This window comes from Vipera berus (genome assembly GCF_964194415.1).
Source record: "Vipera berus genome assembly, chromosome: 1".
Classification (NCBI taxonomy): domain Eukaryota; kingdom Metazoa; phylum Chordata; class Lepidosauria; order Squamata; family Viperidae; genus Vipera; species Vipera berus.
The window spans coordinates 12,113,844-12,127,923 of NC_138202.1; the positions used below are offsets into that span (position 1 = coordinate 12,113,844).

At 43.1% G+C, this 14,080-nt stretch overlaps 1 protein-coding gene across 3 annotated transcripts in view; it reads left to right on the plus strand.

Moving 5' to 3' along the window:
• Positions 1-14,080, plus strand: part of GATAD2A (GATA zinc finger domain containing 2A) — an 89,936-nt gene that overhangs the window by 56,695 nt on the left and 19,161 nt on the right. For all 3 annotated transcript variants that reach the window (XM_081312928.1, XM_081312926.1, XM_081312927.1), the window contains 4 exons: positions 9,574-9,703; positions 10,800-10,931; positions 11,760-11,852; positions 12,974-13,105. In XM_081312928.1, the coding sequence (XP_081169054.1) occupies positions 9,574-9,703; positions 10,800-10,931; positions 11,760-11,852; positions 12,974-13,105 (487 nt within the window). The remainder of the gene's footprint in view (positions 1-9,573; positions 9,704-10,799; positions 10,932-11,759; positions 11,853-12,973; positions 13,106-14,080) is intronic.

Here is a 14,080-nt window from a genome sequence, read left to right on the forward strand (position 1 = left end):
CGAAGGACTCAGGGCGGTGTACAGGGCAATAAATACAAAAACCAGATACAAAAGTTAAAAGCGATTAAATAAATGCCCAAGGTTAAAACAATAATTGAGTTGAGCCCAAAGTTTCTGTGGCTCAATGAGAGAGATTTGGTAAGTGAGTTTCGCCTCATTTTGCGACCTTTCTTGCCACAATTGTTAAGTGAATCACTGCAGTTGCTACGTTAGTAACCTGGTTGTTAAGTGAATCCGGCTTCCCCATTGACTTTGCTTGCCAGAAGGTTGCAAAAGGGGATCACGTGACCCTGGGACACTGCAACCGTCATAAATATGAGTCAGTTGCCAGGTATATGAATTTTGATCACATGACCAAGGGGATGTTGCAATGGTCGTAAGTGTGAAAAACAGCCATAAGTCACTTTTTTTCCAGCGCTGTTGTAATTTTGATCAGTCATTAAATGAACTCCCTGTATTTGGGGGAGGGGTGACAAGAGTTTCCATTGAACGTAGGCAGAGAGCAGCACTTTTGGCAATTCAGAAACAAAAACATCTATTTGTAAAGTAATATTGAGTATTTGGGACGCCTGTGGTTTGGACAGTTGCTGGTGTGGGTGATTTTTCATCAAGTAAACTAAAGTCAAAGATATTTTATATTTTGGTAGATGTAAAAAATAGCAATTCACGCTAACTCTAAAAGACACGGATGGGGCTTTGCTTGTTTGTGTGGACCGGTTGTTGGTGTGCCGTGGCCCAGTCCCGGCCCACGGACTGGGGGTTGGGGACCCCTGCTCTATAGTTTCTCTTCGTCTTGGGCAGGGGTAGGCAACCTTGGCTCTTTTGTGACTCGTGGACTTCAACTCCCAGAATTCCTGAGCCAGCCATGCTGAGGGGAAAGGGAGAGGTTTCCAAGCTGAGCCATGCCAGCTCAGGAATTCTGGGAGTTGAAGTCCACGAGTCATAAAAGAGCCAAGGTTGCCTATCCCTGGCTCTTGGCCATTGCACAAAGACCCACAGTGACCCACATTTGGTAGGGCCCACTGGGCCTCAAATTTTATCTGTCCCCTCCCCCTTTAAGCCAGCACCTGCTGACATTTCAGTTTCTAGCAGGGGTGTTGCAACCACCAGCTTTCTAGCCTACTTTTGATGGACTTACCTTGTGGCTGTGTTTTACTGCAATCAAAATGAGCAAGGAGCCATTCTGGCTGGGAACTTAACAAACTGCAGTCCCAGCACATTTAAAGTGGGGGAGCCGAGGCTGGGGATTCAGCTGGAAATTTCCTAGATACAAAACGTGCCTTTCCTTGAGCCGTGCCAAGTATTGTAGGCCTCCACGTAGTGATCTATCCATGGAGTGTTGCTCAAAAGAGGGGGAGCTTTTGAAGGGCCATACTGCCCAGTTATAAAAGTGCTCAGTGATCAGGGATATAAGTAGTCCTGGACTTAACGACCACAGTTGGGTTCATGCTTTCCTGTAGGAGATGACTAGGCTGAGTCCAAGGGAAGGGTCAAACGCGTCGTAAGTCATGAGACCCTTCACACCCGCAAGAGATCTAAGTTCAGCCCACCTTGAATGACTCTCTTAGCTTTCTCCTCATGTCCCTTAATGGTCATTTGGCCAGATTCTTGTAGAGAGCTTAATCTTGCAATAAATCTTTATACTCATTTGAACTGCCTGATTTCCCGGGCATTTTACCTTTCCATTGCTAAGCAAAGTGGTTAAGTGAGTTGCGCCCAATTTTACCACCTTTTTGCCACAGTCACTAAGCAAATAACTCTAGTTGTTAAACGAATCACACATTCCTTAAATGAATGTGGCTTTCCTGATCAGATGACTATGGGGACCCTGCAACAGTTGTAAGTGCGAGGAGCAGGTGATAAGTCACTTTTTTTTTTCTGCTGTTAACTTTGAACAGTCACTAAATAAATGGCTAAATCAAGGACTACCTGTATAGCTGCTTTTATTTCAACATTTAAACTCGGGATAAAATAGTTGATGCAGATTTTGTACTAATGGGGGACAACGAGCTCCTGTTGGGGTCTTGGTTTTATGAACCATACACGAGTTCATTCACTTTAGTTCTGTTACCCTAAAAAGGCCTTTTGAAATACCTCACACTAGCCAGTCCATGTTTGCCAGAATTTTAAATAATTCCATTGGAATTAAAAACGGGGATAGTTGGTCAACCTGCTCTTCAGGGTAGACAGGTTATGCTGATGAAATATATTTATATGTATATATATATATTGTGTATGTGTGTTTGTATCATCCCACCCCACCCTCCAGCTACTTTTCATTATGCACAATCCTGTGCTGGATATGCCTCTGATTTTTTGAAGGAAGAGAAGTTTGGCAGTGTGGCGTTTTTCATTTTTGTCTTCCTGTTTGCAAATAAGTCACCTTCTTCCTCTTTTTGTTTATTTGAAGGGGAGGTGTTCAAATTTCTCCTCCGATGTTCTGGTGGGTGCTTAGAAAACCTTTAACAAGTTTTCCAAGTGACCCACAGTTCCCAGAGGTGTTTTGCATTGTAAATGTGTAGGAGCCTGTGTACTACCAATAAATGTGAGGAACTCCCCAGATTTAGAGACCAGGCGGTTCTGAATACCAGCTTGTGGGAATTTTTTTCCTTCCACTTTTTTTTTCTTTTTCTGCGACATCTGGGTGGAAAGCAGGAAGTGTTGCAAAATGGACGTGCGCTCTTATCTGAAAGAGCTGCTGCTAAGTCTTTTAAGGTGATGCTGAAGATACAACTCAGTTTCCTGATAACCTTTTCTTTGAAAAAAGTTGCCAAGATATATTTGAAATTGTGTGGGCACCATTTGATGAAATCTCAGAGGCAAAATGCTGTTTGGATACTGGTTTAACAATTTGAGTCTTTTTCTCTCTCCTCCATCACTTATTTTTCTTCTTCTTTTAAGATTCTAGTCAAGGGAAGGAGAATCCATAGTTCTGAAAGTAGCTAGACTGCCTTAGCTTCCATGACCAGATATGAAATATTGCTCAGCAGTATCCATCACTTTTATTCTGTAGTCATGTTTGGCTTGAAAATATGGATAATGCATGTAGACTTTTGCTTAGTGACCACACTTGGGACCAGCAACTCAGTCTTTACCTGCCATGGTCACTAAGTGGAAAGTCCTGGCCGCACAGCAAGTTTATAACCTTACTTCTACTTTGGTCATTAAGCAAAGTGACCTGGTCACTAAGTGGGGAAAAAATCATATGACTACAACTTCTTTATTCTGCCTTCTGTATCAACTCTGCTTGTCGCGAGCTGGGTGTGAAGTATACATACGATGGTGGGACTCCACAGTGGTCATAAATGTGAGGGTTGGTCACAAAGTTGTTTTTAGCACTGTCGTAGTTTGAAACCGACTGCACAAGGCAGTCGGTAAGCGAGGACTAGTTGTACTAAGATGTTAGCAACCTCTGTGGATGGAGTTGAAGTTTTCTGGTAATTGGAAATAAGCAGCTCTGCAGTGCCCCTCCCCTGATAAAAAAAGAGAGCATAAATTATGCAAAAGAGCTGATTATTATCAGGCTAGGTTGCTAAGTTAGAGGTACGAGATCTTGGTTGCAACGTTCAGCTTAGTGCAAGATTTTAATTCACTCAATATCTACTGTATATAGCCTGACTGCCCGACCAGCTTGAAAGTGCCAGGCTGGGCCTAGCTAGCTTTTATCACTTTGTCTCCCTTTTGCTCAGAAGCCACCATCATTCCGTGGTGGCCCGGCTGGGCTTCATGACGACTCTTTGTTCGGGAAAATTTGAGTCAAGCAAATTAAAAGTAACAGCAAGGTGGAGGAGCATAAGTTTCAGCTGCTCCCTGACTCCTAGTGGATATCTTGCTGAGACCTGGCCCCAAACAATGCAGACACCCCCCACACACACACACCCCTCCTCAAGCTAGGCATTTATTAATGATTCTTCTCGTGTTCCAGCAGACACAAGTCAAACGGATTCCCAGATTTTGAGGAATATTATTGGCCATGGATTCTGTAGCCTTCCCCTTTTTTATTCAGCTTCCGGTAACCAGAGGTAGATCTCTCTGTATTAAGGGGGGGGGGCGTCCATTTAAACTGCTTGCTGAGAGCACAAGGTCAGCTTCAGAAACTGGGCTTCCTAGAATTATCACATTGTCCTCCAACTGTGGTTGTTAAGGAACCGGCTGAGGTTGCAGAGAGCCGGGCGGGGGGGGGGGGGAAGAGAATCATATGCTGCCTAATTTTCTCCTTGGTCAAAGGCAAGAGATCTATATGATACTCTTGTTTTTTGCAAGGAGCTGAAACGTTCTTGCTTTGTTGTTGTTGTTACATCTATTCTTTTTGCCAAGTTTGAAGACCCCCCTGCTCTAATCAAAAGACATCCTGTCCCCATGAAATGCAATAGGGGGGGGTTGGGGGGGCACGGATCTTGAAAAGTTGATATTCCCGAGATGTGCCTATAGAGGTAGTCCTCGACTTACAAAGTTTTGTGCAACTCAGTCCTATATACATGGTGTTTCTGCCTTCTTTTCTTCCCCCCCCCCCATATTTTTTTTACTAGAAAAAAAAGTGAGCAATTTTGCAACAAATCTGCCATTGTAACTTCAAACAGTCACTAAAACAAAACTTTGTAAGTCAAGGGCTTACAAAGTTTTGTTAACTTTGTAAGTCAAGGGCTTACAAAGTTTTGTTTTATAGGCACATCTCGGGAATATCAATTTTTCAAGATCCGTGCCCCCCCACCCCCGGTTGCATTTCATGGGGACAGGATGTCTTTTGATTAGAGCAAGGGGGTCTTCAAACTTGGCCCTTTTATGACTTTGTTACATTTGTGTAACAATGGCAACAAAGATAAATGCTTTCCCTGCTACTTTTTCTTCTTGGAAGGAGATTGTTGAAGTGTATTTTAAAGAGGAAAGATTGCTTCCGTAAAGTGATGTTCTGCCTCATTATTCAAATTATGCAGTCTCTTTTGCTGTAAAGTAAGTCCAGTGCTCAATCTGGATATCCCTATTAGTAAGTAACACACACAAACACACACACACACACACACACACAGAGAGAGAGAGAGAGAGAGAGAGAATAATCAAGGGTGCGTTGACTTAAGGTTATTTGGGGTGATGTATCACAGCAGGCCACAGCACTTAGGTGATCTTAGCAATGTTGAATTGGATCAGATCTGATAAGTATCTGGAAGGGCAGCCACTAGGAAATCCCACGGCTGCAGGCTGGACTGAGAATAGAAACAAAATGTCCTCAGTGAGCATTTTTCTGATGTTTTATGTGTTGCATTTGGCCATTGCATTGACATTTTACTGTGTTGGCCACCCAGAGTTGTTTTACGTGAGATGGGCAGCACTATAACTCTTAACAAATTAAAAAACTAGAACATAACCTGAGAAAAGATTTTGGCAAGCTGCTTTCATGGGTCCAAATGGTACCTAAGCTACTTAGATTTTATTTATTAAAATTATACGCCGCCCGTCTCACGATCCAGCCACCCTGGGTGGCCAAGGAAGATGCCGAGAAAGCTACCTAAAATTGTCCAGGTGGTCCCTAAGAGTCAAACTGGACTCAGTGGGAACTTTACCTGTATTTCCTCAACCGAAGTGTAATACAGAGCGCATTCTGGGCCCGAGCATTTGCTCCGAGTCTTTCAAAGTGAAGTGAAGCGAAGTTCATAATTTCTCTCTTCCCCCCACTCATCAAAAGTCAAAAACCTTCCGTCAAGCTTTCTTCCATTTCATCAGCATTATTCACAACAGCCTCTCTTTCCTTGGTGCATCCTTTAGTGCCGGGACTGCACTTTATAACCTTCGGCCATAACTCCTGTGAAGCTGCATCCCCTGGACATTGCTGAATGCCAGGTTGCAGATTGATTCATGGTAGGATGGCAGCCTTCGCACGCACGCCCCCCACTCTTTTGTGAGCGTCTCGTGTTGTCTCCCTGAGACGTCCAGTTCCTTGAATGTGTGTGTTTGTGGTTTCTCTCCCTTCCTTCCATTTTCTTACCGTACCTGTCTTAATCATCCCTCTCTCCCCCCCCCCTCACCATTCCACAAAATGAAAGCGATGTGTCACAAAACCAGTTCCAACCGGTTTATTACCGTAGCTTTTCCACTACGTGGGAAGGAATGGTTAAAAAGGTCATGTGACCGGCAAAGCATGTCCCAATCAGTCACATGGTGTGGGGATGCTTGTTAGAATAGAGGAAATAAGCATTTTGTGATGATAGTGGATCAAGGGGGAGGCTCAGGTGACCGCCAGCCACGTGCGTTCCCGATGAAAAACTTCTTTGCAAATACAGGGAACTTGCTACTGTTTAATTTATATTAAAAGGTTTTAGGTATATAATAAGGATTACATTCAAAGCAAAAGATACAGTAAATGCGAAAGTGAAATACGAAAGGGAGCAAAAAAAGAGAAAACAGCCAATAGAAGAAAATTTAAAAAAAAAGAAATAATAGAACAGAACAGAAAACAAAGTCCCTCTTTCAGGAAGATGGGTGGTGTAAAAAATGTGGGGAAAATAAAATAAAACATAAAAAGAAGTATAAAGAAATGGTTTCAGGTTTTCCTCTTGGCAAACGAATACAGTTGAATGTTATACATACAATTCGATTCAAACTTTTCTGTCTTAAGATCGTGTCATAAATTCCTTCTTTCTGTAATCGGTTGTGTCTAATCCTCAAAACCGGAAGTATAGAATTATTTTCTTTTTTTATGCAAAAAAAAAAGTCAGGAAACTTGCTTCTGCCACATCTGGATTATAAAGAGGACCGGCGATTTCTCTTAAATATTGGGCAAGGCAAATCCTCTGGTTTATGTCAAATGAGAAATCTGCTTGTCCAGGGAAATTACATCTGCAAGATTTATAAGAGGATTGATGTCAGGTGCAAGTACAGGGAAGTCCTCGACTTATGACCACAATGGAGCCTAAAATTTCTGTTGCTAAGTGAAACGTTTGTTAAGTGAGATTTGTCCCATTTTACGACCTTTCTTGCCACGGGTGTTAAGCGAGCCTGGCTTCCCCATTGACTTTCCTTGACAGAAGGTCGCAAAAAAATGGATCACTTGACCCCGGGATGCTACTGTAGAACTGTCATAAGTATGAGTCATTTGCCACACTTCTGAATTTTGAGCACGTGACCGTGGAGATGCTGCAACTGTCGTGGTGAAAAAAAATGGTCATAAGTCACTTTTGAACCGTCACTAAATGAACTGTTGCAAGTCGACTGCCTTTACCCTGGAACAGGAGTTGAGTTCAAAGTTTATTGTAATGCTACCTTATATACAAGAATCTGATCTACTAACAGTCAAGCCAAATTGGCTTTAGACGGGGTCAACAGAGGAATGTGTGCAAGATAGAAATGTCCTTTTTTGTAATATTAGTTTGAATCCGGTGCGCCATGCTTTTTCCAAATGCATTTGTCTCTGAGTCTAATGTAAAAAGACTTTTTTGATTCGGGACTTCAACTTTTGTTTTAATGCTCATAGTAAACTATTGCTTTATGAGAGTGCCCTCTAGAGGAATTTGTATGTATTGCCATTTTCACCTGAGCTTGCTTTACAATCCTTTTCTTGGGATGGAAGTTTTACTTCCATAAAAACTTCTTGGTATATTTTCTTGGTAAGTGCTTTGTGGTGCCCCCCCCTCTTCTCAGACTGTTCCACTGCAGAAATAGGGAGAGGGGAGGTGTCAATTGAATCCATCTGGGGACAAGTACTTGATTGACTGGTTCAAACTCAAAAAGACGCCTTTAATTAAGTAACTTTCTGCAGTTGCCTCCAGGAACTTTTTAGATTAGAGTTTGAAGACACATAAGATTATCTCTGAAAGTTGGCTATCTTGCAGCTCTGTGAAAGTCTCTCTTTTAAGTTTCTTATTCTTGCAGAAAATCAGTGAAAGTAAACTAACTGCTTCTTAGGAAGGAAGAAGAAAATAACTGCTAATTTTGAAAATGTGACCTATTAACAAATCATGAAAAACAGTTTAAAAACACAGTTAAATGAAATAGTCTTTAAGCTTAAAGAAAAGACAAGGAAAAGCAAAGATTATAAAGATAAGAAAAAAAGAAAAAAAAGCTACCTTATATATTAAACTTCTCAATAATCACTGGTTTATTAATAAATACCACATAGTATTATAATAAAATCAATAATAAATATTATTATAAAATTTCAAAAAAAAATCTCTGACAGAGCAATACATGTTGTTTCATCATTTGACTGGTAGAAAATACTGCTTTTTTCCAAGATGGACAAGTCACACATTTCTAAAAGACATTCCATTCTTTAACATCTGGAATAATATTTTCTTTCCTTTCTCAGTATAATTCTTTTAGCTACCCCCGCCGCCATGCTTGATCAACCATAATTCCTGATAAGGAAGTTCCAAAGCTTTGTACATAATTTAATATCGCATTAACATCTTTAACACTTTGCTCCAGTTGATGCAAAATGCAGAGGCCCGCATGGTTTTGTGCATATGTGGAAGTTGCATCGGTTGCCGATTTGCTTCTGGGTGCAATTCAAGGTGCTAGTTGTCACCTTTAAAGCTTCGTGGCTTGGGACCAGATTATGTGAGGGACCACCCCTTGTTGGTCACATCCACCCGACCTACTAGAGTGGGGAGGCAAGGAATGTTGCAGGTCCCCTCCCCTAAGGAGTTTCACCTGGTTGGACCCAGAAGGGTGGGCCTTCTCTGTGGTGGCTCCCTCCCTCTGGAAATTAGACTGCCCCCCCTCGGACACTTTTTCAGAAGGCCCTGCCAGCGGGCCTGGGAAACCCAGAGCGGGATGGAGCCCATTAAACGGTTGATATGAGTGTATGTTATCACTGAGGGTGCTTATTATTTTATATTATTATTATTATTATTTATTATTATTATTATTATTATTATTATTATTATTATTATTATTATTATTATTATTATTATTATTATTATTTCTTTTACATTGTGTTTTTATTTCCTGTAAGCTGCCTTAAGTCACCACAAGTGAGTAGGTGGCAATATAAATTTTCCAAATAAAATTAAAGAGTTTGGCCATAAATCTACTTACATCCGGGGTCTTCAGTCTTGGCAACTTTTAAGACTTAGGGACTTCAATTCCCAGAATTCTGGGAATTGAAGTCCACAAGTCTTAAAGTTGCCAAGCTTGAAGACCACTGACTTACAGGCATCAAAACACCATCCCCAAAAGATACCAAATGGTCACATGACCATACCATGTGCCATTCCAAATTCTCCGCCTTCCAAAGGCAATTTACCGGACTGCTTTATGCAATTCGTCTATTCCGGTTCTCTTAGCCTTGGAAAAGTCCAGAAATTGTCATAAGAGGCCCTAGATCTCCAGGCCTTGGAATCCCTACCCGTTGCTTGGCCTTCTGAATGTTCCTCTCGCCCTCTGCAGCCACACTAACCGGGAACAGGAAGGCAGAAGTGTCATTTTGGTTCCCCTCCAAAGAGGCCTGAAAAATACACATTGCTGAGTTAGGGAGAGGATGGGTGAGGGTCTTAGGATTTATTCATCCTTTTCCTTAAAAATATCCCTGCTCATGCCTCTTTTTCCTTTTTTTGTGGGGGGGTTTACTTTTTTTTTCAGTGATGCAAAGCGAGAGAGGAGAGTCCCATCACCAGATGTAATAGTACTCTCTGACAATGAGCCATCAAGCCCAAGAATGAATGGATTAACCAAAATAGCATTAAAAGAGACCAGCGCAGAAGTGCTAATGGTGAGTCTAACCCAGCCGTCATACAACCGAGACCGATTCTCTCTTCCCCCTCCCCCACTCTTAATATGTTCAGATCTTTGGCCCGGTAAGTCATGAGTGCATCTTCAAGAGTTCCTGCCATCTGCGCCACAGTAGTACGTAAATCAGAATATAAAAGAATTGACCTTTTCTCTGTCCGTTGGTAAAAACCGGCCATGTCCTCTGTCGCTAGCAGGGTTTTCTCTGCGGTGATTCCTTTGCTGGCTTCCCGTCCCCCTGGCTTTGCCCTCCCTCGTCCAATCTCTTGTTCCGTTCTGTTCCTCCAATTGAAGTGCATGATTTTCTCCTCCAGTTTGGGTGCCCCAGCTGCTCAAAATTTCCCCCCCCCCCCCACGCCACACCACCCCTGCCAAGACTCTGCTTTTCCTGTTCTTTATGCCTGGCTCACTTACAGGAGCCATCTGTCTGTTCCTTCATGACACTCATGCCTGGAATTTCTCCTGCAGCGCAAAAGCCGTCCTTCCCCTGCCATGTATTCTTGAAGGGGTGATGAGAATGCTGGCTGGGAAATTTGGCAGTTGTCCCTTAACCCAGGGGTCTGCAACCTTGACAACTTTGCTTTGCTGAGAAATTCCGGGAGCTGAAGTCCACAAGTCTTGAAAGTTGTCAAGGTTGCAGACCCCTGCTTTAAAGCCCTCTTTTAAAGTCAGCCCTTCTGCGGTCCTCCCTAATTTTTTATTTTTTTTTAATCCCATTTATATCCCGCCCTTCTCCGAAGACTCAGGGCGGCTTACAATCTAAAGCACAATGTGCTTAGCAGTAGCCTTCATTCTATGTATATGCCTGCTTATTAGGGCTTTCGCCCCCCCCCCCACAAGCGGCATTATTACAAAGTCAGCTTAATTGCCCCCAACAATCTGGGTCCTCATTTTACCTACCTCGGAAGGATGGAAGGCTGAGTCAACCTTGAGTCTGGTGGGATGCGAACCTGCACTGATTGCAGGCAGCTGGTGTTACTTAAGGAGGCATTAGCCCACCAAGGCTCCACCAAGACTCTTCCCCCCCCCCCTCTCTAAATAAAATTAAAACTTTTGCTCCCAATCATGCGTCCTTGTAGAAAAGCAGCCCAGAAGAACGGGAGCGAATGATTAAACAGCTGAAAGAGGAATTGCGGTTAGAAGAAGCCAAGCTGGTCTTACTGAAAAAATTACGACAAAGTCAGATACAAAAGGAGACAACGGCTCAAAAGGTGCGTAGTCTGCCTTTTTTTCTTTCTTTCTTTCTTCTGTACTTGGGAGTTTTTATGTGGCCTTTCTCACCTGTCTCCAACCTAGGCATTGATTACCTTGGGGACCGTTTCTGGCTTTCAAACTGTCCCCCCCACCACCAAGTATGACTTTTTAAGATTTATTTATAGCACTCCTGCTCGCTGGATTTTGAGCTATAAATGATACTGTAAGATTGGACGGAGAGAGAGAGAAGTGAAGATATAGAGAAAGAAAGCACTCTGAGAAAGGACAGTGTAGTTATTATAATAGAGGTTGCTGGCATCTTTTTTTAAACTGTCCATTTCTTAAAACTGTCCATACCCTGACTGGGGATCTCCAGGAAGCCATTCAGTAACAGGATGACATCACCAGAGTGGGCACAGTGTGTTCCTTGTTTCTTCCAAGGATGTAAATCACGGATGTCCAACTTTGGCAACTTTAAGACCTGTGGACTTCAACTCTCAGAATTCCCAGCGTTCCCCATGCTGGCTGGGGAATTTTGGGCGTTGGAAGTCCACAGGTCTGGAAAGTTGCCAAGGTTGGACACCCGTGATCTAAATGAAAGCAGGATTCTTCCAAGAAGCAGATTGCTGTCATTCCTCCGCCTCTCCCTTCTTAACTGTTATTGAAAACTGGGCTGAAGTTGTGCAACCAAAACGTATTGGCCTTTTGGCACCACGTTTTGGCCAATGAAAACTCAAGAGTGCCGGGCCCATAAAAAGGGAGGAGCCAAAAGAGCGCCTTCAAAATCACCTGCTTTTGCTCTGATAACATTTCTCTCTCCCGTGTGTGTTCCCTGTCTTTTACAGCCCGCTGGTTCTTCAGGAAATGCTGTAGCGACGCCTCCCCCATTAGTGAGGGGAACCCAGAACATTGCATCCGGCAAGTCAGCCCTTTTGCAGGTAAGAAAGATCTGTGTTAATCAACTCAAGTCTTAAGGGCCGCTTCAGTACAGGTAGCCACCAACGTAGAACTGTGATGGCCATAAGTTGTGACAGTTTTAAAGTGAGACACCTACATGAGCGATCTGATTTTATGACTTTTTTTTTTTTGCATTGGTCATAAAGCGAATGCTGTTAAGCAAACTCATTGTTTGCTATGGGGCGTTTTTGCTGAAAACTGGAAGCAAACCCCAGTTTTCAGCAAAAAAAATGTTGTAAATCATGGTCATGTGAGCTCAGGATACTACTACAAACAGCCATAAATGCGGGCCAATCGCCAAGCACCCAAAATGCAGTCCTGTGACTGTGAGAACCAGGGGAGATAGGTATTTTTTTGATGGCTCCGTTGGAACTTTGATGAATTGCTAAACAACTGATTGTAGGTCAGGGACCATGTGGGCTGCTATAGTAGTTCTGAGTGGATAGATAAAGAAAGTGGAAATAAAGCTGTAATCTTAAGTGTTGCCTTCGAATCAGGGTTGACTCCTGGTGACTGCCAGGATAGATTACTGCAGTTTGGTTGGCAAGATTTCAGAAGTGGTTTGTCATTGGAAACTAACCAAAGAGAGAAGCAACCTAGAACTAAGGATAAATTTCCTGACAGTTAGGACAATTAATCAGCGGAACAACCTGCCTCCAGAAGCTGTGAATGCTCCAACACTGGAAGTTTTTAAGAAGAGACTGGACAGCCATTTGTCTGAAATGATACAGGGTTTCCTGCCTGAGCAGGGGGTTGGACTACTAGATGACCTCCAAGGTCCCTTCCAACTTTATTATTATTATTATTAACTTCTTTTTCCTGGGCTGACAGCAACTGGCCCAAGATCACCCAGGTAGCTTTGTGCCTAAGACAGAATTAAAATTCATGATCTCCAGGTGTTTTTTTTTCCCCGCCTGGTACCTTAGCCACTACACCAAACGGGCTCTCAAAGCTATATTAAGAAGTTGGTTAGGGAGCACAAGGAAAATAGGGAGAGAATGAATGGCTTTGGTGGATCTTTGACTGTCTGCAGTTGTAAAGCAAAACCATTCTTTTGTCTCTGCTCCCTGTCCTCCCCAACTCACCCCCGCTCCCAAAACAGAACACTTCTTCACGTATTCCTGGGACTGTTATTCCGCCTCCTTTGATCCGGGGTGGGCAACAGGCATCTTCAAAGCTGGGCTCTCAACAGAACACGCAAATAGTCATGCCACCTCTAGTCCGAGGAGCACAGGTAAATTTTTTTATTGTACTTTATATTCTTTCTCTTTTTTCCCCTTCCCCTCACATTTCACCCTTGCTCTTCCAAGATTCCTACGTGACTCTGATTACATCTGCTTAGCTGGGGAAGATTTTATTTTATTTTTTCTGTCTGAAACCCCAGAGAGTTGCTGTTGGCTGGGATATACTGGGCTAGGGAGGCTAGGTCAGGTCAAATAGCTGGTTTTGTTTACTGTTGAAATCCTAAATCCTTGGCAAGTTTAAGATGCATGAACTTCAACTCCCAGAATTCCCCAGCCAGTCATGCTGGCTAGGTAATTTTGGGAATTGAAGTCCGTGCATCTTAAACATAACCAAGGTTGAGAAGCGCTGCCCTAAAGGACTACTGCACAGAAGACAAGAGTTAGGTGTCTCTTCAGTGGAATGGCTTCCCTCCAGAAATAGCGGGTGCTCCATTAACTGGAGGTTTTTAAGAAGAGAGTGGACAGCCATTTGTCTGAAATGGCATAGGGCAGACATGTCAAACTCGTGACATCGCGCACCGTATCGGGAAAGTTTTGCCATTACCAGCAATGGGGTGGGCGCAGCTTCCCGATGACGCGTCCGGCCCGCAGGCCAGCAGTTTGACACCCCTGGCATAGGGTCTCCTGCTTGAGCAGGGGGTTGGACTAGAAGACCTCCAAGGTCCCTTCCAATTCTATTATTCTTTTATTCTTGATAGTTCCTCCTCACAGGTAGCCTTTGTTTAGCTATTGCCTTGTTTAGCGACCGCTCACAAGTACGATGGTGATGAAAAAGTAACTCTATGGCCAGTTCTTCCATCTGTTACCCTCGCAGACCTGTAAACCAAAGGAAAACTGAAGAAAGATCATAAGCAATAACCCTGTGAGGTAGCCTCAAGTGATTCTGTGACCAAGGGGACACCAGAACTTGGATCTGTTGTTCATTATTTATTAGTTTGAGTTATGCCCTATCATTTCTCTCCAGG